This window comes from Anopheles darlingi, chromosome 2 (assembly GCF_943734745.1).
Source record: "Anopheles darlingi chromosome 2, idAnoDarlMG_H_01, whole genome shotgun sequence".
Lineage (NCBI taxonomy): Eukaryota > Metazoa > Arthropoda > Insecta > Diptera > Culicidae > Anopheles > Anopheles darlingi.
The window spans coordinates 5,677,501-5,701,500 of record NC_064874.1 but is presented as its reverse complement, the minus strand read 5'-3'; the positions used below and the strand labels follow the sequence as shown (position 1 = coordinate 5,701,500).

At 49.4% G+C, this 24,000-nt stretch overlaps 1 protein-coding gene across 8 annotated transcripts in view; it reads right to left on the bottom strand.

Annotated features, from left to right (window-relative positions):
- The window catches only part of LOC125948233 (serine/threonine-protein kinase Pak), a 45,586-nt gene that overhangs the window by 13,573 nt on the left and 8,013 nt on the right, over positions 1-24,000 (bottom strand). For all 8 annotated transcript variants that reach the window (XM_049674085.1, XM_049674084.1, XM_049674086.1 and 5 more), the window contains exon 3: positions 23,754-23,908. In XM_049674085.1, coding sequence (XP_049530042.1) covers positions 23,754-23,908 — 155 coding nt within the window. The remainder of the gene's footprint in view (positions 1-23,753; positions 23,909-24,000) is intronic.

The following is a 24,000-nucleotide window of genomic DNA, read 5'->3' as shown; positions in this document are numbered from 1 at the left end:
CCACGAGGCTTTGTTGCATGCGCAAATTTTGCCGCACGCTGAGCTGAGGTTCCCGTCCACGCCTTGGTGACGAAAATGAAAATTACGCTACCGAGAAATGTGTTTTCGCCAAATCGGGTTGTGCGGAGCGGAGCCCGAGGCTTGGAACTAGCAACGAGCAAACCCTCAGGCTCCGGCGGGCACTGGTACGAAGGAGGAGCACAGTTCAAGACGACGACTTAATTTTGCTGGACCTCTGGGTTCCTCTCTCGTGAACCACTAGTGGCCACTAGTGGCCGTAGGGCCCAGCGTTCGTGTGCACCCGGGGTGGTCCTCTCGATTGGTCTACGACTAAAACGATGAAAAAAAACGTGACATAAACCTGGCACAACCCATTATCCTTTCACCCGTGGTGGGACCACCACTCCCCATCTGTCCAATGGGATTCAGTTTCCGCCATGCTGCGGCGATGCGGCGGTCCGTTCGCCGGTGATTTCATAGTTTCATGTTTTATTTGTGCACGACCGCAGAGAAGAGTTGGAAATATGTTGCAGCGCACACACACACTGGGAGGTGCGTCACTCTTCGCATAATATGCTAGGGCAACGCGTCCCTGGAGGTGCTGCTGGAGCTCGGGGGGAATGGTAATGAAATATTAATTCATTTTTGCATCTCATTTTGACAGTTCCTGCATTCCTGCTGCCTTCGTGGTGCGATCGACACGATGAAGCACTGCTGGACACCGCTTGGACACCGCTGGGCGGTAGTGGTGGGTGGTATGTCTGTCAAAAATGTAATCTTTTCTCATCGATCCGCCAGTTGACATTGTTGAAGCGCGCTTCGGAGCGGCAGCAGCGATGATTCAATGACACTTGGCCGTCGCTTCACTTGTGCTTCATATGCTTGATGTTATGCTTTTGAGGTGCCGTGCCACGACAAATTCGTTGCGGCATCTTCGCACTCGAGATGCGTTCGATTTTATGATGATGGCCACGACAGGAGAGTCTCGTACGACCGCGCGTGTGTGTGTGTCGCTAATTTCGAAAGCTCGGCCCGCTCGCTGTGCGGAAACTTTCTATTTGGAGGGCGGCAGGGAAAAGGGCACCCAGGGCATAATGGGCGCGCTTGAAAAATCCATTTCACGCCCTCTTCACAGCGTGAATCACGGCGATGGTGACGGCGATGAAATTGGTCTTTTTCCACATCGTCCGTACTTTTCCTTCGTCGAAGAAGATGCGTCAAAATACGCGGCCATCAGCTGTGTGGTCCTCTCATGCAGCCTTCCGTCTAATTGGTTTGCTCGTGATGCGTGAACTCGGGGGGCGGCACTGCTCCCTACCAGGCAGAGCGATCGCGTTGACACATTAGGTAATAGGAAAATGGCTGAAATGAAATGGGTAATGCTCGCGCGAACAGCGCGACGGTGCAATTGAGAGTTTCTAATCAATTCAACCCCAAACAGCACGCGCCCCTCGCGACAAGGAGGAGGAGAAGGGCACGGGTCCCATCATCAGTTGCGCAAGGTAGGCAGAGGGTCCCCCACCAGCCCCCCGTTCCCTCACCGGTTGCGTGAAGATGAGTTTCCTGAAGTTTTGTGCTCGAGCCCCGGAGAGGTAATCAAATTAAGCCACCAAGCCGCTTCCATCCGAATCAATCGCGGTAGAAATTATGCAAGAGAAGCTGATGACGGAATTGTGATAGGCATTTCTTCCGTTTTCTTCCTTCCCCTCCCGTGCCCTCGAAAAGCAGCAACTGATTGAGATCTGATGAGATCTGATGTGATAGCTAATCTTTCGCTCTCTCTCTCTTGGCGCGTGGAGATTGCATATCGAGGGCGAGTGACCACATCACGTCACACGTCATCAAATTGAATGTGCTGACTTCTGGCTGGCGAACGTGGACCAGGCCCCCCCCCCATCCCCTCGCGTCCGTCAAGGTAATCAACGTGAAATGGATGGGCAGCACAAGGGAAGCAGCAAAAAGGTACAAATCGTTCATCCGAACGGAACATTTCGTCCAATCCAATGGAGTGCCCTTTTTGATCCGCTTGTTTTTTTTGGGCATCTCTGGATGGTAATTCAAGGGCCCATGCTGTTGGAGGGGAAAGGGTGAAATATTATGAAACCGAAACGGTGCGGTGCTGGTGGCCCACATGCTTAAGCTGGACAAGCTGGAAGGCTCGTAGGTTGCGGGCGGCGTTATTGGTTAATGCTCATTAGGTTTTACTCTCCGGAATTTTGGGAGGGCAAGAGTGGTGTAGGCACCACGTGAAGGATTTGGAACATTTGGAGCATAGGCACGGTGCTCTTGGCAGCTTCAGTCGAATTAGAAGTCTGATCCAGTCAGATACATACAGCTGCGATGGAAAAGCTCGAAGCTCCCAGAGCCGGGAAGGCCTTTTACATCACACCGACCGGGTTCTGGTGCGACCGGCCAGGCAGGATCGGGGGCAGTGAGAGTGTTTTTTTCTCACACTTTGGGGCCCCAGGGCTTTGACTTGCGCGGTCATTAATTGGACCGCCACCGTTCACCAGGAAGGGTCCACGACCCTTTGAGGGCCGAGCAAGCAAGAAACAGGAGAGTGTACCGTCCCCGTCCCCGTTCGTATGCACCATATAATTGACCAACACTGACACCATCCATTTACGTCCACTTAGCAATCGCCGTAACCCTCGGTCAGCTTCGGTGTCGTTTCACGCACTTACATGCGTGCGTGCGGTGCGTTCCCTTCGTTTGTTTCCTCGGTTGGTCAAACACACCTCTTGCGGCATTGGCGATCCGATTCTGGCGCTCGGTTCATGGCGGTGGCAGGTAAACATCAAGATTGATGTTCCATTTTAAGATTTGCGATGGCAAATGGCCCGGGGTGCGGGAGGCCGATAAGAGGCCGATACCTTTCGCTTGTGCATGGGAACGTTTCACAATTTTCACTGTTCGCGGTAATGCGACTTCTGAGACACTTCATGTCTGTGGATTGGTCTGGAATTGCATAAAGTGCAGACAATCAATCGCTTACTTACTTATCAACACTACATTCGGGGCCAAAAGTGCTTCTGAGGAGCCTCGTATCGAACGCGGATAAGAGGATTTCATCATTTGCGCACAGGATTATATGCTAAGAAGTTTGTATGCGAGTTTTTTTTACTATAAAGATCTCAAACAAATCGAGGCAACGACGAACGGTACATCCACAAAACGTGAAGGAATAAACGTGACTGATACAATATGGGTTTTTCACTTCTCATAGATTACTTTGTCCATCCATAACTACTCAAAGCCTCCTACTTCACATGAACACTGCCGACTTCCTTTAGCCATAAGTCTCACAAAAAATTACTTTCAGAAAACAAACGATCAACGACTCTGCAACCATAGAATGCATTGAATGTTGCTGCAGGTCCAGCATAGCAAGGTGGTTTGTTAGTAGATACAACACAAGTGCATAAATCAATAGTCGATAGCTGCTCACATGCGGCCATATGCGTGCGGGAGAGAGGCACTGCAAGCGTGTCTTTGTCGTGTGTTACTGACAGCCCAAGGCGGGGGGGAGGTCATCACACCGCTTAATCCTATGCCTTCGGCATAGTTCTGCGAGCTTCGAGGGGATAGAAAGCGTCCACCAACCAAGCCGTAGATCGACCTGAGGCCGCTTAGACTCTCTTCCTTGCGGCTATGCGCTCAAGTCATCAAACCGATGGTGGTGTTGCTGAAGCACCTGAAGCGCCTGAAGCAGCAGCAGCAGCAGCAGCAGGTTAAGCGCCTGGCCTGGTGCCTAAAGCGTTGGCACCATTTCCGCGATCTACCCATAAGGGTTTGTGCACGCAAAAGTGCAAGTGTCGCCAGCGAGCGGCAAAGCGAGAGAGAGAGAGAAAGAGAAAGATTGCGCGCCAGTGCACTTCCCACGTGCGTTTTCGTGCGAGGCCAAACACCATTTGCCAAACACCCACCAACACACGCGAGGACTGGGATGAGGACCGTCTCCGTAGATCCAGCTAACGGAGTTCCTTCTTTTCTAATTCAATCTTCGATCCTCGCATCTCCCCAGCGTGTGTGAGTGTGTGTTTTTCGATTAATATTAATATCGCGTACTTATATTTTTATGATTTCCATAATTCATCTGCACTGGACCGCTTCACCGTTGTTGCGACGATTAATGGAACAACCCACGGCAAGGGAAGGGGGGTAATGGTGAGGTAGATGGTGAGACCACACACTTGAGCAGCAACTCTTCTAGTCGCTTTCAATGTGGGTCGTAGAGCACCGGAGGAGAAAACGATTTATGCGATTAGCGGACTCACCGCGCCCTTCTTTTCCGGAGTTGAGGCCCCGGCAAAGAGTTGACTCTTGGAAACCTTTTGAATCCCACTCCTCCCTTGGGGGAATCTACCTGCCTGCGGGCAAAGGGGGTTCAAAGTGTCCGCCATCGGGCCACGGGTTCAGCCTCCCATTGCGCTTTCCCCAAACGGATTGATGTTGGGGTTATTTACGCTGCATCATAATTCGCATTCGCGCTGGAGGAAAGCTGAACGGCAAGCGTTTAACCGAGGCGGGCACACTAAATACACAAACATTCCCCTCTGGAAGCAACAGCAGCAGCAGCACGAGCTAATTGAACGTCTGGCAGAGTGCGACTCTGACGGGGTGTTAGCGATGACCCGAATGACATGTGGACATTGGATCTGATATGAGGGACGAGAGTTTAGCGTGTTAAGATGCATCGCTTGATCGCTCACTCGGGGTTCGTTGCTGCATTGATCGGAACGAACGATGGAAGGAGATCATGATCGTGGTACGGGTACTGAGCAAAGCAAACAAAAGGGCAATCGATCTTGCAGCCACAGACACCGACGTCTGGCATTCCCTCTTTGCTGGTGCAGTATATGTAGCCGTTGACGTTCGTCGCTTGTTTAGGCGCCGCAAGGAAGGCGGCAAGTCTTTCGTGCTCGAAAGTGAAATCGCCAACGACAATCCAAATGGCAGTCGAGGAATTAATTTGTTTTGTCATTTACTGTATGCATAATGTGCTCGCAACGTACGAGGCCCTTCGTTACTTCAAGAGAAGGGAATCATCGATCAAAGTGGAGGAAGAGGAGGATTCGTAGAAGAAGCAGATACAATTGCAGGCAGGGGCCGAGAATTGCGTCTGATCCACATTCCATCATCATTGTGCGCCCATCATACAGGTTACAGTTAGGGAAATGCGTCTTTTTCCCACAGCCAGTCCACAGCCTGCATCTCTTCTCCCATAGTTGCTCACGTAACATTAGACCAACATGTGAGAAGCATGCGAATCGCAACATTGAATTGCCAACGGGTTTCTGTCCTCTCCAGCCCCTGTACTTTGGGTTTCGCGAAAGTGGACCTTCGGCAGGACTCGCAGGCGCATTAGAATGTAGCCACATTATCTGCCACCTTCGACAACGGGATTGTGGAATGTATGTGTGTGTGAGTGGGCGGGGAAGAAGAGGTTGTAGCCAGTTTAATGAGCTCCCATTTAGAATACGGAAACAAGTTGAAGCACGCACGGTGACGACGAAGACGACGACGACGACGAACATGAGGAGGTGTGTACCGAGCGCATAACCATGATTCGCTTAGAGAGTGAGTCCCACCAACTAGCATCACCTGGGTTGGTGGGGAGAAAAGGTGGCAATAGAGGCCAGGGGGTCATGTGCCGTGCATACACATATAGATATATTCTGCCTCGTTACAATTACGGTGCTTCTGCCGCAGGGGGCCGGTGGATTCATCTTGGGTTTTTCTTCGCTCTTTTTTTTCTCAGCGTCACTCCGTTTGCTGCTAAATAGACGAACGTGTCTCCTCGTGCTGCATCGTGCAAGATAGCGAGCTTTCTTAACGACGTCCGTGTGGATAAAGCTAATTCGGCTCTTTGTTATACTCTTTCCGTGGCGAGCATGCATTTTCTCTACTCTCATTCGCGTACTCGTGAGCTGCATGTGGTGCACACAGCTTAATTTGGTAGCATAAGCAATGCATCTCAGGTGTATGAGGAAGGTAATTTGTAGAGGATTTGGGATTTAATTTAGGAGACGTTACCTTACCCTGTCAAAGGCTAAAAAATGATTCGCTACTCCTCAGCAGTGAACGATTCGGGAAATTTCACATAGTTCTTCGTTGAAGGGTAGCTTTCAATCGTTCTAAATTCCGATTCCAAGAATTTGTTGTCTTGGCACAAAATACGTCAGTTTTAAACCATTCACTTTTGTTTATTTGAATCAGTATATTGAAGGTAAACTTCTGAAACACCAATAACATTTTTTTAATTTAAATTCCATAGTTGTGTTTTGCTATACTTCTCACAAAATGAGTCTAGAAGGCATGGAGGGAGCAGCTTTATAGACACTGCCACAAAAAGCTGTAAAAATTTAATTACAACTAATCCTCATAAATCTCATTAACTTATCCCCATAACTTCCACGTGTTTACAGTGTTTGCTACTACTTAACAGTAGAGCTTCTAACTGAGCTAAACGATCCCAGAAATGCACCAGCGTGCCTTGTGTGGTCCGAATAATGTTTCTCATAAAAAACAAATTATATTATGGAACGATTGAACCATCTGAAAACTGATTAGAAAGCATCAAACGCAGCACAAATGGCAGCAGATATTGCGCTTTAAATTTATGCGATTGCGTCAAAATGCAAATTTGCTCCAAATCTTTGCCCAAGAATGGAACGCATTCGATAAAAGCAGCCTCGCCTCATGTGGCGCTTTAATTAGTGGCATAATATTGGGCAACAAAGTTTCGGTAGAAATTTGTGTGCGTCCCCGCCACGCGTTTCCTTTCCAATCATTTGCGCCACGCATTGGGGTTCGGGATGCGGCGAAGGGCGGCGTGACACTAATTTCCACTAAGACGCACCACCACCCAAAAGACCATTGAGATAACATATTTATTTCTCCTGCTCGGCGATCATCAACTGTGGAGAGTGCGGTATCTTCGCTTTTCCGCCTATTAATTCTGTCGGCCTTCCTTTTTTCGGTTCGGTTATTGGTTCTTTCGTTCCGAGACTGAGCATCACATCGCGGACGGTACTAATCGTAGAACCCTTGACGACGACGACGACAACGACGACAACGGGTGGTGACATGACACGGCGCTGGTCAACATTTGTCTGTGTGCGTGTGTGTGTCAATATCGATCGATCGATCGATGGTTCGGAACCGGCATAAAATAATCGAAATTAAGGTGGAAAAAGGGGGCATCCGAGACAGAGAGGAACCGTTAGTTGCACGGAGGGGAGCTTTTCACGGACCAACGATTTCCGTCGTCAGTGGCGCTCACTACACCACCGCTATGGTGGTTTCGGGAGGATGATTTTCTCCAAAAAACCAAAAACCCCCCTGCTCCAGAGCATGGAGTGACGAGTCGAAGAAAGCAGAATAAAGGTCGAGTTTCAGTTTGTTTTCAAAACACATTCGAGCTACCGAGCTCTTACATGGTTGTCTGAGGCCCTCTCCGTCTTCGTTCTGCTCTTGACCAACCGATGAAGCGTGAACCGTCGCGGCGCGTTGTACCAGCAAAGGAGGGCAGATTTGAGGCAGAATGTACACACCAGCCGTGGCAGAGAAAGAGACTGAACCATTCTGTTACACTAAGCCAACGCTCCATCCATGCACATGGATTGCGCTTTTCCAGCAGCAGCAGCAGGAGAAGAAGGTTAGTGTCTGCAGCAGCCGCTGTCGTCGCGTCTGTGGCCGTCTGTGGCGAGCTCACCAGAAGCAGCAGCAGCAGCAGCAGCAGCAGCAGCAGCAGCAGCAGCAGGAGGAGGAAAGTAATTAATTTCGAAAAGCCCCCAGATTTGAATATTCTTCTGCCATATAGATGGGGGTTTTGTGGGGTGGAACAAACGGGTCACATGCATCGATGGTCATCCATCTGTGCCTCTCTTAAATCTCGAACGATTTATGTTTTCGACGAAAACATGTCGCAAATGAAACACCAACAGAGCGGTGCTTTTCGGCGAATTTTTAATCAAAACCGAAAGAACGCGATTCATCTCGCTGGTGGCAGCCATTAGTATTTGAATTAAGCAACTTATTTTTACGACAAAGTGTCTGATAAGGACGGATGCCTAAATGGTTGCTGGTTAGTAGCAGCTGGTCTTTTGTGAGGGGATTGATGCGTGAAATGCAATACAGCAGCCATTAGGAGAGAGGCTGCTTCTTGTCTGCCTGACACATGACATAATAATTCATTTTTCATACCCCAGTGGGGGAGAGACTGTGGGGAGAGGCTGCAATTTATGGCACATGGGCACTATCAGACACACATACACAGAAGCGCTATTCAAGTGCCGCCATGCGCATCATTTGCTCTAGATTCGCGCGGGGAAGCGATCAAGAGTATGAGGAGCGAATGATAAGAGGTAACAGAGAGGGATGCGCGACGCGACACATATCGCGAGAAGAACGAATTCTCGAGGCCAACACTGAAGAGTGGTGGACCATCTATTTATAGGCAGCGTGTAGAGTACACGCTTGCTTGTTTTAGCGAAGGATGAAATTGTGTCATCGAGGTTCAAGGTCAACGTAATGGCAAGTTTAATGGTTCTGGTACAATTCTGGTCGCGGAGTAGGTGGCGGACTGTTCCTTACACGGAACAAAGAAGGTGATTGCAGCACAAGAAAATGGAGGCGATGAGCACTCGGTCTCGGTCAGTTGCTATCAGGTGGTGCTAATAAACACTTAAGTAATATCGCAATCCGATACGACCTTCCACACCATTGTGTACTAGCACCAGCAGCAGCATCAGCAACAGTAGCAACGACAACACCTGACAAGCAGGCGTTGAGATACGTTCCCTGAAATATGATTCATTTCGAGCCGGAGCCCTTGGATGGCCTGGGCACCGACACCGACGACAGACAGCAGCTCAGAGGCGAACCGCGAACGACGGTATCTGTTACGCGTCGCGACGTTTCGAAATGAAAACCATTTCTCAATCGGCTGGGCTTCGGTCACCCCAAAAAAGGGGGAAGCAGTGTCATCGTCACACAAGGAAATGATGCTCGCACCTCATCGGTAGAGCAAAAAGCAAAAAAATGATTACCAGCAGATGGAAATGGAAGCAAAAACTACAAAAAATGGAACCCAATGCTGCACACCAAAACAAGGCCATATCAACATACGCACCCTTCTTCGTCTCGCTAGGGCGTGGAGCACGTGCGTTGCGCAAATGCAGCGTTTGGAGCGGCCGTTAGTAGTGTGTACGCATGATCGCATTACCGACCGATCGCCACCCAAAAAAAAAGATGGAGATGGAATGCAGAAACAAATGGGGATGCCGAAGTGCGTATTGCAGCAAGCAAGTCACTCGTTGCGGTTAGACAGTAAAGGGAGAGAGAGAAGCAGAGAGTCAGATATGCCGCCCCAAAAAGGGAGGTAAATGCGGGTCGATCGTTTTGCTCCATCCATGCACCAAGGGCTTTTGACAAATAAGCGATACCTCCTGGCTGGCACAGTGTTTGAAGAGCAAAAATTCAACCTGCGCACAAACGCATACAGCAAATGACAGACACCATGTCAGATCTCGGGCTGGTTGGAGTTTTGCGGTTTTGAGTGTAAAACGATGCCACACACAGATCGTTATTATCGTCGTTGCCTCCATTCTGGGTCGTTCTCGTTGCTCAATGCGCTTGCTCAACGGTGTCGCCATACGATGACGATGTTCTACTTCGCAATGATGCGACTTTTCATGGCGCATCGTTGCTCGCTCGCTAGCGGTCAATAATTTTTAAGTAAATATTCGAAGCTGCGCAAAGGGGTTGCGAGAAAATGCACCATCGAACGAACGAATGTGTGACGCAAGATCGTCGAATGAAATGTGTGTTTTGGGGGGCAAATGGGAAGCAAAACCACAGAACGCGCGTCTCTCGTCGAGATCTTAAAATATGGAGCAGCAGCGCTTGGGACCGGAGAGGCGTCACTGATTCGTAGCTCCATCGTAGCGGGGTTGCTCTCCGTTTGCGCAATTATGTTCGGTTTGGATAACCTCTGGAGACCATTTGGTTCAGTTCGTGCTCCATTTGGTCAGATGCTAAGGTGGTCCGTGGCTCCACAAATTAGGTCTCGATCATGTTTACATAGCTCATCAGCATTAACGACAACGGACGACTCGAGAAGCCATTTATCTAAAGCCACCACCACCACCACCAAGTCCTGCCTGCGATCAGCTGACCGTTATTGAAATGCGTAACGCGTTATCCCGTTGCACTTGATGCCACAGAGCGGCTGACACAAACAGCTGACAGGTGGAGTGTGCTTTAATAGAACTGGTTCCGTTCGAACCGCATGCACGCACACACGCAGAAGCGGCTTTATCATAGTCATTCGAGTCGATCATTAGGACTTCATTAACCGTTTCATTAAGAGGAGCAGCTATTAAAAGCTCAACGCATCAACCGGGGGCTGGCTGCTGCGCGAAGAGTGGGTAGTGGTGATGCGTACTACACATCATTAAACTGCCTCCATAATGGCGTCGTAAGATTGTAAAGATCACCGATCCAGCAGCTCGAGACTCGAGATGATGACCGATCTCACAAATCCGATGATTAGTTACTCCACTGGCCACTGGTGGCTCCTTCTCCTGCTCCACTCAATTCCGTACACTTCACCTACCTCAACATAGTAGAAAATCAACATTGATTCTTCCGTTTAATGTGGCAACAGGGCTGGCTGAGCTTGAGGAGTAGTTGGCTCTCACGCACGATCACGAAGAAAATGGAAGAAGCCACAAATGAATGGCGGTCACTTGTTCCCAACAGTTATGTTTGAAACATCAATTTTCCAATTATCTTCACTGTTTGCGGCACTCGCAAACGCACACTCAGCTCAGCTGATTGATTTAAACAATTTTCCGATTTCCACTTGGCGCGTACTTGGCGGCCATTGACACAATGGGCTCAACTCTGGCTCTTGGCGCACACACTAATCAAGCAGCTGTTCTCTGTTGCCTTGCGGGACTATGTCAACGGTGAATGTGGTACATATCCGCTCCAGCAATTGGACCTGACCGAACTCCTCTTCGGGATGCGTCGTCAAGCCGGAAGATACCAATTTGTTGTTCCAGGATGCCAGCTTAATCTGCGTTCGAACCAATCCGGGGCACGTTTACTGTTGCGCGTGATTAGACCGCGCCGCAACGCCACAACAATAAATATTTTTTCAATTAGCGCACACACATACACTGGACACGATGAAGATCATTTGGGGACACATTCGCACGATCAGCTCGCTCTTGGAGTATTATGCTCGATACACTAAACCCTTCCCAAAGCGAAGGGTTTGTAATGATAAGCGAGGTGGCGATCCGAATTTCAAACAAACAATCCACGCGAGGGCACACAACGGAGCAACAACCGAACGTGGACTGACTTGGGGACTGAGGCGACACGACAGCGCAGAGCGCACGAGACACAAACACACAGGGAGAGCGAGCGAACGAGCCACCGATGCCGATGGAAAACCGTTCCAAAATGCATCGCGCAAAAGCCACCAAAAGGCTACGGACCGCACCGCGTGTCTCTGGCGTGTTTGGAGGGCTTCTCGGGCCGCGCGCGTGGATTGTGTTGCCGAATGCCGAGTGACGGGACGGAACGGGACGACTGTGGACTGGAGAAGACCGTCCGAACCGTTCGTCCGACAGTCCGACCTACTCCCTTCCCCTTTTTGGACTGGGGATTTGAATGAAACGAAACGACTCCAGACAACGGCCACTACCACCACTCACTCGAAGTCAACCAACCAGCCGCCAGTCAGCCTCCCAGTCCGTCGGGGGGCTGCTGCAGATCGTTGGCTGCTGGCTTAAGTCTCACGCGCTTCTCTTTTCTCTGGAACGAGAAGAAAGGTGATCGCGCAAGGGTGTGATGGGGTTTAGGGTCGCCTTTTCCCCTCTCTCTTCTGGAGGCAGCAGCAGCAACAGCGCCAGCAGTTCGCGATGCTCTCCAGCTTCGTTTCGTTCGTTTCATCGTTGTCGTGGTCGTGTGAACAGTTTTCCAACGAAGGAGAAAAACCGAGGCCCTCCGTGGCATCTAGCATCGATTCGTATCGAGTGCTTCGTTCGCGCACAACGTGAAACGTGAATGAAGCGACTTAGCTTCACTCTTCTTCCGGTGTTCCGGTGGAAGGCGTAAAGGCATCAAACGACACTTTTTACGCGGGTTCCGGCTTTGTGGTTGGTTTTTTGAGGGAAATTGGCTTGACAAGTGTGTAGTGTGATTAGGATTTTAAGCATTAAAATGGATTTAAAGAACTCACAAGGTCAAGACGGTGCCTCGTTTATACAACAGATGTCGTTCGCATAACGTGGATCATCGGAGGTGGACCAAGACAGTCACGTGTGTGTGAAGAGAAGCCAAGTAAAAGTCCGAGCAAAGGGCCTCTCTCTCTGTATATATGTTTGCTGGCATCGTCAACATCACCCTCACCTTCCCAGAGCTAGCAACAGAAAGACAGAAACGTCAGCTCGATCGTCTTGCGCGAAGCTGGAAATGGGGAGTTTGGTGGAGTCGTTTTTGGAGATCGCGAGAGTGAAAGAGAGCATTTCCATTTGCATTTGCTTGTGTTTTGTATTTCCAGCTTCTATTTGATAAACAACAGAACCAGAACGACCTTTTACAACCTCTTCTTTCCGTTTCGGTTGATCAATTGATCAGTTGCAGCAGAGCTGGTTGAGGCGAGCCGCAGTTGTTTATGGTTTGTGTTAACACCGGCATACTGCAACAAACATGATAACGCGACATCGCACTACAGGTCGCATGTCGACGCTCGTGTGTCCCTGCATGGCTTCTCCTCTCCCGTCCGTCAGTCACGGTCAGACAGTCGCGGCACATGTGTCTGATCCGTTACACTGAGCTTTGACAGCGGAGAGACGGTGACTACGGGCCAGTGGTCGGTTTATAATTTGTTTATTTACATTTTTAGTAGCGGTACGCGCATACCCTTTTCCTTCCATTCTCGATCGTGATCGTGATCGTAATGGCAACCTGTTGATGGAATTCCATTGCTGTCCGAATAAGGGAAGGTTCGAGGTGGTTGTGTGTGCGATCGTGAGACTCACTGCAACTAATCTGACACCTCTTGGTCAGCTAAACGCGATCTCAGCTTAAAGGTGCGACGGCACTTAGTACGTTAAAGAAGAGATTTAAAAAGCGAAAGTCGTGCACGCATAACCGGTCCCCAACTGTTCGGTAATGCACCCCCCCAAACGGAAGTATGGATTTCCTTTTGTTTTTACCCAATTAGATCGATTGCTTCACTGGTAAACGGGATGTAAAAGTGTGATGAATTGGATGGACAAAGAGTACGACACTTTCCATAAAACAACAACTACCTGATCGGTGCTAGTATGTGCAGAATGTATTGGGAGTGATCGATCGAGATGTGATATGGGAGTCTATTTGGAGTCAACAAACAAACACTAGCCAGTGCTAGACAATCAGAAAAAGTTCTCAGAACAAAGAACAGAAATGAAATAGACTTATATTTTACAAGAAATAGTAACAAGCATTCAACGAGTAACACTAACGAACTAAGAAAGAGAAGCTAACAAGAAGGTAACGAAGAAGCGCAAATATATATAATACTTACTCTCAAAGGCAGCTTGTGTGTAAATGAAAGAAAAACGTGAAACCATAAGATATAGAAAACGGAAAACTCAACTCCGCACCACACTGCTACTTAAAAAGAAATCTACAATCCCGATACGACCACGGAAGCAACTATACAACCTCTCCTCACAGCAGCCCTCAATTGCAAAGTGTGCAACTTCAGGTTCTCGAATGAGTTCATTTTTGTGTGTGTACGCGTGTGTTGAATTAGTGCACAGCATAACAGGTTAACCGCACTTTCTTCATTCAATTTAGCCATTCATGCCACGCATTCGACCTGCCCGAGGCCATCTTTTGGAAATCTTATTCCGTAGAACTTTCGCAGATAACATGGTGTGGCATGGCGTGCTCCAATCCACCGGGGCACAGCTTCATGTGTGCGAAAAATGTTCTCAATTGAAACCGCTTCTCTTCCTTCCCCTACATTATTCTCGCTCCGCTCTGTGGTTTGAAGAGGCTTCCTCCCCAGCTTCTTCGGTGACATCTTCAGCGAAAAAAAAACTTTCCATCTCCTCTGCTTGCTGTTATCTGCAGAGCAGTACAGTAAAGCAGGAGGAGTGGAGGTGAAGCAAAAATAAAACTTATTTAAACGACACGTAACGAGCTTTGGACGAGTTTGCTGCTGTTTTTTTTTGTAAATTCGTGAGAAGTGGAAAGCTGGAAAATATGCTGAAAGCAGAAAACATTCGGATGAAAAGGACACTTCGCGCGTACACAAACACACACACACACATAGCAAGGAGACACAAAAGCAGAGGAATTTTCTATCAAAGCAAACCAAGGATGTCGCTTGAATTGACAGCTGCAGAGTGTCGTGGTCCAAGAAAAAGGGAGGATAATGTTCTCTCGAGGGGGAAAGAAGTAGGCTTTGAAAGTATTTCTATCTCACTTTCTCCGCTTTTTTAGGAGCGGAAGAGATAGTCAGCTACTCTCGACACTAGCACATTCGACAGCTCCGGCAAAAGGAAAGTTTCCGTCTCGTGCAAACACCAGAAGAAGCCATACTTTGCCCCTTTTCATATGATTCCATTCTTTCTTTTAGGCACATTTTCATGGAAATGGTTGCTGAAAACGGTGAGATCGTAATTGAAACACCAACCAACCTTCGGCTCTGGTTAAAGTGAATGGCACGTGAGTAGAACACTAGATCGGCGAGAGATGAGGCTGTTGAGATAACCATGCAGTAGCACCAGTGGAGAGTAGTGCGATGCTAATTGAATAACTTTCATCACTTATGCATGTTAGTGTCTCTCTATCTCCTCCACAGCAACGAATGGAACTAGGACAACATGATGCGCTCATGAAATATTAGTATAATCACAGCAGACAAGGACAGCAATCTGGTCCCCTTCTTCTCGTGGTGTTTGAACATCCTGAAATCAATATGACGTTGCAACAACAACAACATTGACGGTTTGAAAAAACGAAGTTTTATTAATATCCTTTTGGCGGAACATGCTTTGGTTGGCAGCAAGCTGCAGCGGCAGACAGGATAAGCATAACCATCAATTGTGGCTGTATGAGCGGCGCGAAAACAGGAAGCGCCTGGAAAACACCACACCACAAACCTGCATCATCTGCAAGCTCTAACCTTGGCAGCAGCAGCAGCAGCAGTTGCGCGTGCTGAGAACGTCATTCAGCTCGATGCTTCCTCGAAATCCTCCACTCCAACCGGTTGGTGGTTCGCCATGGCCGATGGCACTTTTCTTCCCTTTTTTTCGAATAAATATTTCCACTACGAGCATCCCCAACATTGCATAGACTCTCGGTCGCTCTCGTACGCTCTCTTTCTTTTCTTCGTGAGAACAATGATGAATGGAGAAGATCCCGCGGTAGAAGAAGGTTCCATGTGGAATGCGACAGACGTAGTAGGCGCTCTGTCTGTGTCTGTGTTGAAGGTCTTTGAACTGAACTGACAGCACCAGGGAACACGGGCGCACAGCTTCCTCCTCCTCGCCATCGCCGTCACCGCCTGCGCGCCTCCGACCGCCGAAAGGCATCAATGCTAATCCTGCATAAATGGTTCAACCACACATTCGCTAAATGAAGTGTGACGATGATCTTCCGTTCTCACCACTTTCTCCCCTTCTCTGACACCTTCTTCCCAATCACCCTCGCACACCCCTTGTGGCCGTCAAAACGAAATGGTTGCGCGCCGCGTCGAGTGCTCCGAGTGTGGCTAAGTTCGCGGGAAACATCAATCCCAAAAGTCCTCCACAGCAGCAGCAGGAGCAGCAGCCACAGCACCCCAGCAGCCCGACGGACCGACCGCATCGGGTCAGAGAGGATTTACGTTCTCTGTGTGCCGGGGGAGTTCGGTTTCCCGGTCCGCGGTCGTACATGACCGTGACCAAAAAAGCACAAACCCCGCATACACACGTTGTGGGTTTGGGGAAGGCAGTGGAGTTATTCGGGAAGCGTGCAGTGCGCGCTCTCTTTTTCCTATTCCTCGTAGAAGGATTTTCATCTCATCTTTAATTCAGTAGCGCCAGAAGCACCACCACCAACCAGCCAGTCAGCCAGTCAGTCAGCGAGCAAACGACACCAGGAATAGTAGCAGAGTGGTAGTACTAGCGGGTACTGGCGGCACTAGAGCGCAGCTAGTTGGTTTTCGGTGGTTTCATATAGTGGCATTCTTGTCGGTTTTTATTGCTAAAGATGTCGAAAGCCGATGGTTTTCGTCAGTGTGTTTTTTTCTCTTTCGCTCTCTCTCTCTCTATTGGAAAGTATGCCGCAGACGTCAGCGGAGTTCCGGCTTGGGCCGGTAATGAAACATGGGTTTAAATTAATTCCTTTCTTCGCTAATAGTAGCGTGGTACGACGCGATCGATCCAATTCAAATATGTCAACGCCTGCTTCAATTACGCTCATAGTTTACTTAGCCCGTAGAACTTTGGTTTCTATGGACTGTCGATATACGCCATTGCTTCGTCAACTAAAAGCAAAACGCTGGCCTTGAATCCTATTGTGTGAAAACTTTCACCGTGGAGTGTGTAGAAAATTAAACGCCATATTTGTGCTCCATATGATTCACACCCTTTCGACCTCTTTCCCATTCCCTTGCTGAGAATTGAAGCAACAAAACACTTCATCGCGACACAAAGTCACGCACCAGTCAACGGGGTAAGCAATTCTCGCGCCTCTGTTCTGTTGGGTAAAATGAAGCATAAATGTTCTTGCCCTGATCTTGCTGGGCCCCCAATTTATGACACCCTATTGCGCCAGCGTCACAGCAACACATTTACATCGCGACAAAAGCGAACGAGCAGCTCGCGCGCGCGGCGTGTCAATTGGGTCGTAAACCGAGAGAACGGAGAAGAGATTGTTCTGGAGAATCTTGCGGCTCAGGCTCGGCGGAAAACGGGGTAGACGCACTTTACACTTTAAAAGTGTCTTCATTTGGCCAGGTTTTGCGGACAGTTTCTTGCAGCACAATACGGAAAAGGCGATGAGTTAATAAAATTGTAAATTAGCGAGATGATAATGTAGCACAAATTGGACGATGAGAAAGGAACTTTGTAGGAACACTTCGCTTTGGTACGCCGTCTTCATAAACGATTAAATTTAATAAAACTTTTCCCCAACGGGCAGGCGCTATAACCCTTCGCGCACACATACACACACACTAAATTGAACACACGAGAAGGCTCACTGGTATTCTAATTTTATTACTATTCCAAGCCACGCTGCTCTTGTGCGCCAGAATGAATCACGGGAAAATTCATGGCATCAAAACCGCACCCCAAGACCCACGAGAGTCCTATCCGGATGCCGGCCTTCACCACCATCACCATCACCACTACGTCATGCTGGAAAAGGACGGACGGAGCGCATTTCATGGAGCGATCTGGTTCGTTCGTTGGTTGTGCCGATGTTTGATAGCTTCCGGCGGCACTTTTCACCTCCACCGAGATACGACGACGTTTTGATGGTGTTTTTGGTCGAGTTTCTCTCGAAATAAGTACCCCTAGAACCGCTGATTCGTCTCCCTTTCAGGGACGGGTCCCTAGGCCAAAGGGGGACCAATTATAATTCTGATGTGCTTTCGTGCTCTGATAGCATCTTGCTGCTGACTGGGACAAAGTGTTGACGAAACAGGCCTGGGAAGGGGCGCATAAGAAAAAGACGAAGACCGTGCTCTCTAGAACGGAAGTCGACTTTACGATCGGGGAGGGTAAAAGTGATCGCACAGCGAATTGAGCAATAATGATGTGCTCGGAGAGGGAGGGCCGGTCGTTTCGTGGCTCATCCCCGCTAAGCCGGGACATCGGGAAGATCAGCTGAGACGAAACGACAAAACTATGCCAAGACACGCATAATGACGCCCGATGGTTTATCGCATATTTTTGTGGAAAAGCCCCCCCGACGAAACACTATCTAATTTGTGACCGTGGCAGCAAGCGATGAATCAATTTGTTTTATAGCTACGGCCACCCTTTTGTCCATAAATAACTCCATCCGTCCAGCAAGCCTAGCCACGAACGGGACGACACTGAGAAGACCGCTCGCTATCGAAAACGCATTCATTAAAAATATTTAGTCGCATAATCCTAATCCCTACCCTCGAGCACGCCTACAATGGGACCGACACACGCGAACGGAACAGCTGGTAATATCCGAGGCTCCCCGAAGATGAGTTATTTACTTTCTTTGATCACAGATTATGCGACCGGTCGACGGATGCCAGGGAGATGGGGGCACCACCAGCGATACGGTATCAAAAGGAAAGAGAATTCAGTAAAGGTGAGCCCGGACTTTGAGTGCCGGATGACGCGAACTGGGAAGGGGGTCTGTCTTGAAAGGGAGTCAAAGGACGCGCACCGTGCCCAACATTCCAACGCGCGCTGCTCTCTCTGTCTCTCCCTCTCGCAAGTGGGCGTCCGGTACAAAGACGATAACCGGATGCAGGGTGGCGAGAAAATGGCCGCATCAACGCATGGATGTGCTGTTGTCTCGCCGGCACGACGGCCAAACTGGGACACGCAAAGGTCCAAACACCTCGGGGTTCTTTATCTGGAAAAATGATGATGCTTATGATGATGCCCGCGCCATTTAGGCATCGATGTTCACCTTCCACACCGGGGCGGCCGTCTAAAAACCAATCATTCAATGTTGTGGGTCTAGAAACGAGAGATGGAGAGTCGCCGCCTGCATGAAAAATGGAGGTCAGAGCCGGTCCAGCCCGATCATCAAGCTTGCTGGCTGTGAATACAGTTCCTGATTGGATTCCGGTCCAAGCGGTGCTCGATCTTTGTCACCTGTCCATACCACGTAAGAAGGATTTGTTCATTTGAATCCTCCGCCCGAAAAAACGCTCTCTAGAGATGCACATTACCGCAAAGCAGACGCCTGCCTCGCAGCTCACTAGATACCGAAGAGTTCCAGTGTTCTACTTTTCGGCCAAACGCGTCGCGTGCATTCCTCTCGTTTTAGCGCCACCTTCCGCCACTGCGTTAGCGAAGAGCGCGCAGCAGCGAAGAGTGTAAAGTTTTATTTTTAGGATTTAGACACACAGTCCAACCACGGTAGCAGCTCTAGCTAGCTAGCTGACGCTGATGCTGACGATGGTCTCGTCTAGTCTGGTGCCGTTTTTGGGAGGGCGCGTGACGCTGGTCGACGCTTTTGATGGAGATGGATGAGGGGAATTAACTGCCAGGGCGCGGTGGTGTCACATCTTCGTGATTGCCTTTTTTTGGTCCGCCACATCCCTATCCCCGTTGCAACCACCGTGTGGTGTCTGGGAGTCGTTTCACGTTCTACGGTGGTTAATCAAGCTCGAGCGATGCGCGCGAACGGCCACTCAGTGACAGTTCGATGATGAGGATCATCAATTCCAATTCGTTCTCGGCGCTCGGATGCGCTCTCCCCATGCGGGAGGAATTTACCTGCACTCCGTGCGAGGCACGACACTTTGCACGACGGATCAAGGATTGAATCTCAATTACTAACTGTCAGTCACACCGTCTAGACCGGCGGCTAACAGATCATGTTTCGCGTGTCTTCGTTGCGTTGGCGAGGGACGGACGGAGGGGGATAAGCTTCCAAATTGAATTTCGCTTTCGCAACACGCCCTGCGAGTGAGGAGGATTTACGAAAAATATAATAGGACAGAGGTAAGGCGTCTCGTTATGCCAAAGGAAATGACACCACAAAGCGCCTGCGGCACTCGGTCGTCCACGCGGTGATGCTAATGGTCAGCTAATCTTCACCAACAGTTAACCCCTCACAAATCACACTCTGCACACTTGACTAACTCCGGACACTCGCCTTTTGAATGGGTTTGAAGGGCAAACGATTTCGGTTTGTAATTTCCTGTATTTAAGCGCCTCTCTCCGCCCAGGTTCTTCCAATAACGTCGGTTGAGTAATCTAATTGATTGGTCCAGATGGTCCAGAGCACATAAACGATTGGAAATGCATGGCGGCCCGGTTGGTTTGCACCCAAGAATGATCCCTCGGTGGTGTTGCATAATACCTGCTCTCCGTTCAGGCGCTCTCTGCTAGTTGGCTCTCCTAAATTACTTGTTGCGGTAAGTGATCCCTATCCCCGGACGCGCCTGGTCACGATTGCTGGCCACATGGCCATAGCTCCACTCCCCCATCCCACTCGGCGAATCTCTTGGAGTCTATTTAACAAAACAACTTAATTAGCTGCCGGTCAACAGCAGTGCGCCCGGCATCAAATTGCACTCGCGGATGCACTAAATGACCACTCACGAGGTGGGCTGGACTCCCAAGGGTGCACAGTCGAAGCAGCAGGTACCATTCACTACTGGTGCAATCCACGCCGACGACGACGACGACGCGTGCCAGCAGCCAGCAGGTGCAGCATCGCAGCATCGAATGCATCACAGGCTGCCACGTGTTGCGCAGTATGTTTGATCTACAGGACGGGCAGGCAGAGGACGTGATGATTTCGAGAAGGTTTTGGTAGCATGAATTAATATTGATACAGCGGGGGGGCGTTATTGTTGAGGCAAATTCAATCCCGTGGTGTGCTCGTTTTCATCAAGTTGCGGTAGTTCCATTCATTTGAAAGCCTACCGCGAGGGCCATTAAAGAGGTCCCACTGAAATGTATAACAGATAGCGAAGATAGGGCTGCATAACGGGAAAGAGAGTAATTAGTGTCACTGAGCTAACAACGACGACGCAGATCTGGCCGGCCATGTCTGTCCTCCGCGTTATTGATGCCCATTTAATGGTGGTTTCGTGGTGGTTTTTGGTTCGGACGCGGCATAACGAGCGGTCAGTATCGCCCGCCCGAATCGCTTTCAAATTGTTTGCGTCAACCCAGTTTTATTGTGGCGAAAACATTATGGAAGAAAACTCCAAAACTATTGCCGCGACTCCACGTTTGCAACTTGGCAACGAGATAGCGAAGAGAGCGAAGGAGGACTTTGAGGTCGAATATCGATTTTCGTTCGCAGCAAAGCGGCATATGGCATCCCACGAGTGCTGTCTGTAAACACAAACAGAGCAGCTAGCGTAACAGCCAGACTCCATAGTCAATGACTATGGAACTGGAACAGCCCATGGAGACCTTCTAGCCCAGGGAGACCTGGCTGTGGTGCGAAGGGAATTGGAATGTTTCTCTGTTCCTTGGTAAGGAATGTGCTTGGCGCTCCTGTAAACGGAGCGAACGCGTAATGAGAGCGCATACCAAGCCACAGATACCAGGCATCGGAGATCGATTTCAGATAAACAAAACTCGCGCGCCACTGGTGCTGGTGCCACCGCCGCCGCTGATGCTTTACAAAACACTTTAAGCTGCTACGAGATCCGCGAAATGGCCACCAATGTGCAATGTGCCAAGGGACCCTCCGTCGTGGGTGTGCCACCGAGCAAATCGAGAAGTGTGCTAGTCATAAGCCTTCGGAACGAGCCGGCTAGAGATCCGGAAAGATAGATTGGCCCCCCCGGTGTGCAGGTTGCGAAATACACGACAGCAGCACCACCAACCTGAGAGTCCTACCCTTGATGCTGGATGCAAATACACTGGCAGAGCTGCAAAATCGGTGCTGCTCACAATGGACGAGCGAGAGCCCATTAGTGCTCTAATAGACCCAGTCCCTAAAAGTGATGCCAGCTGGCAGATGCTGGACCGATGCATTTGCGAATTTGCAACATTTGAAACCGGGGAACTCGGAACCAATTTTAGAAAAACCGGATCCAAGCCAAACGAGCGCCTGCTGCGTTTAATGCGGATGTTTCTTTCTGTGCCGAGCAAGCTGAGGCTTCTAGATCAACGCAAATCAAGCGCCGTTGTGGAATAGTTTACCAATTATTTATTTATAAACCGACCACAACCGACATTGCTGCAGGGATATGGCTGTCTCTGCAGCTTTTGATTTTCGAACGGGACCCGTTAGGTACTGCTAGTTGCATACGGTTGGCGCGGTGCATTCTGGCGCCTTAAAAAGATTTACGAGCAGCTAGCTAGCTAGCCAGCCAGCGAACAACCAGAGCAGGCTGATGACAGCTCTCTCGGTGTGGTTTCGGTGGACGAAACAATCGATAAAATTCGCGCGCGCATTGCCACCAGGCGGAGTCGACGGCGCCCAACGGCCGTCACCATTCGATTCATTTCCGCCATCAATCCACTCACAGTTCATTAGCGTTTCAGTCGAGGGAAGGAAGCGGGAGGCAGAGATTCGTTCGCTCGTTCGCTTGCTGACCTCTTTGACATGCCGTCCTCCCATTCCTGGCGGGAACTGCAGGTCGCCATTTATTTGATCATTAGCTTTCCCTGTTCCCTGGTGAGCTTTATGCTGCTGTTGCTGGCCTCTCCTCTTTGTAGAGACTTTTCTTTGATTTGATCGTCCTGTAGGCCCTCCTGCTATCTCTCCAACCGTTTAACTGTCCAGAGCTAAATGGTCAAAGGGCCATAAAGTGTTGAGAGATAAACATAGGAAAAACAGAATCCCAACCGAACGCTGGACACACGAGCATGCAGCTGCCAGGCGATTGACTGCACACAGCCAGAGAGGAGGGAAAATCGTGATAAATCAATTAATCCGTCGAAGGGGCGTGGGGCAACGAATCCACGGCGTACTGATTGTGTTGATGGTGGTGGTGTTGGCACAGGGATTCAGATTTCAATCGCATCGTGGACAAACACACACGGAATGTGGCTACATCAACACGTCGCGAGGGTGCCTGTCACGATCAACTGCGCGACCAGCAGCATACACAAGCCCGTGGTGGTGCAGCACAGAATTATGGGATCAGATCGGTGTAGTGGACCATTTTAGCACCATCATAAAACGCGGAACGCAAAATCGGACACTAGGAGTAGCAGCTGTTGTCGGTGGATGTAATTCCGGTTCAGAGAAAAGTTTTATCGATTCCAACGTCGATTGGTGTGACCGGAACGTGTTTGGAAGGAGGATGTAACCGTAGACCGGGCATAAACCGCGTCCTACTGCTGCTGCTGCTGCTGCTCCTTTGCGTCATACCAATTCTAGGGCGAAATCGAAAGCGAAATCCAAAAGCATGGACCGTGGACCGCTCGAGAGTCCATAAATTGTTCTGTCGTGACGTGCCACACGCCAAACTAGACAGCGGGACAACAAAACCGCAATAGTCGAATGCGGCATCCATCGCGATTTATTTGTACTTGCCTCCTAGTCTTATGGACTGGATTTGTGGACCATGCTTAGACGTAGTGTGTTCTTTACTTAGATACCAAAAGTTGGTCAACCGCAATTGGTTCTGATGTAGTTCCGACAACAAATTGGGTATTCGTGTGGTTAGTCGTATTGGTTAATGGTACGTTTAAAGAGAGATTGGGGAACTTGAATTGCTGAAGTGTCAAAGTCGATGTTCTAACGTCATTCGGTTGAAACTCTGTGTTGAAATTGCTTCTCTAGGAGTTGAGCATTAATGCTATAGTTTAAATAGGGGTTTTCTCATCTTTAGGAAGGTCTAAGGCCAAGGCCTTCCGCTCATTGAAGTACGCAGTGCAGAGTTTAGGGAGTAGGACTGAAAACTAACCTTCATCAACATTCAAAATTAAATTTCGCCTCATATCCTCGTGAAGCGCACGCAAGAATTATCCGGGATGATGGATCCGGAATTGGCAGTGACAGCGCTAACACACCGACACACGCATACACATACACAGGTAGGGAGAACCACTTACCGTAAATTCACCGGTAATAGCGTCGAAGCCGACATGCACCGTGTGCTCGAAGTTGGTCGGGTAGGATATATTCGGCTTGGAGTCGTTGTGCGATGCCTTCGATACTTTGATCTTGCTCTTGAGCGTCTTTTTCTTCCGGTCGGCATCGTCGGGTTCTGGAAGAACATAGCACAAGACGGCAAAGGTTTTGTTATTGGTGGCAGAACGAGAACACGTCGACGCTGTACTAAATGATAAATTGGAAAGT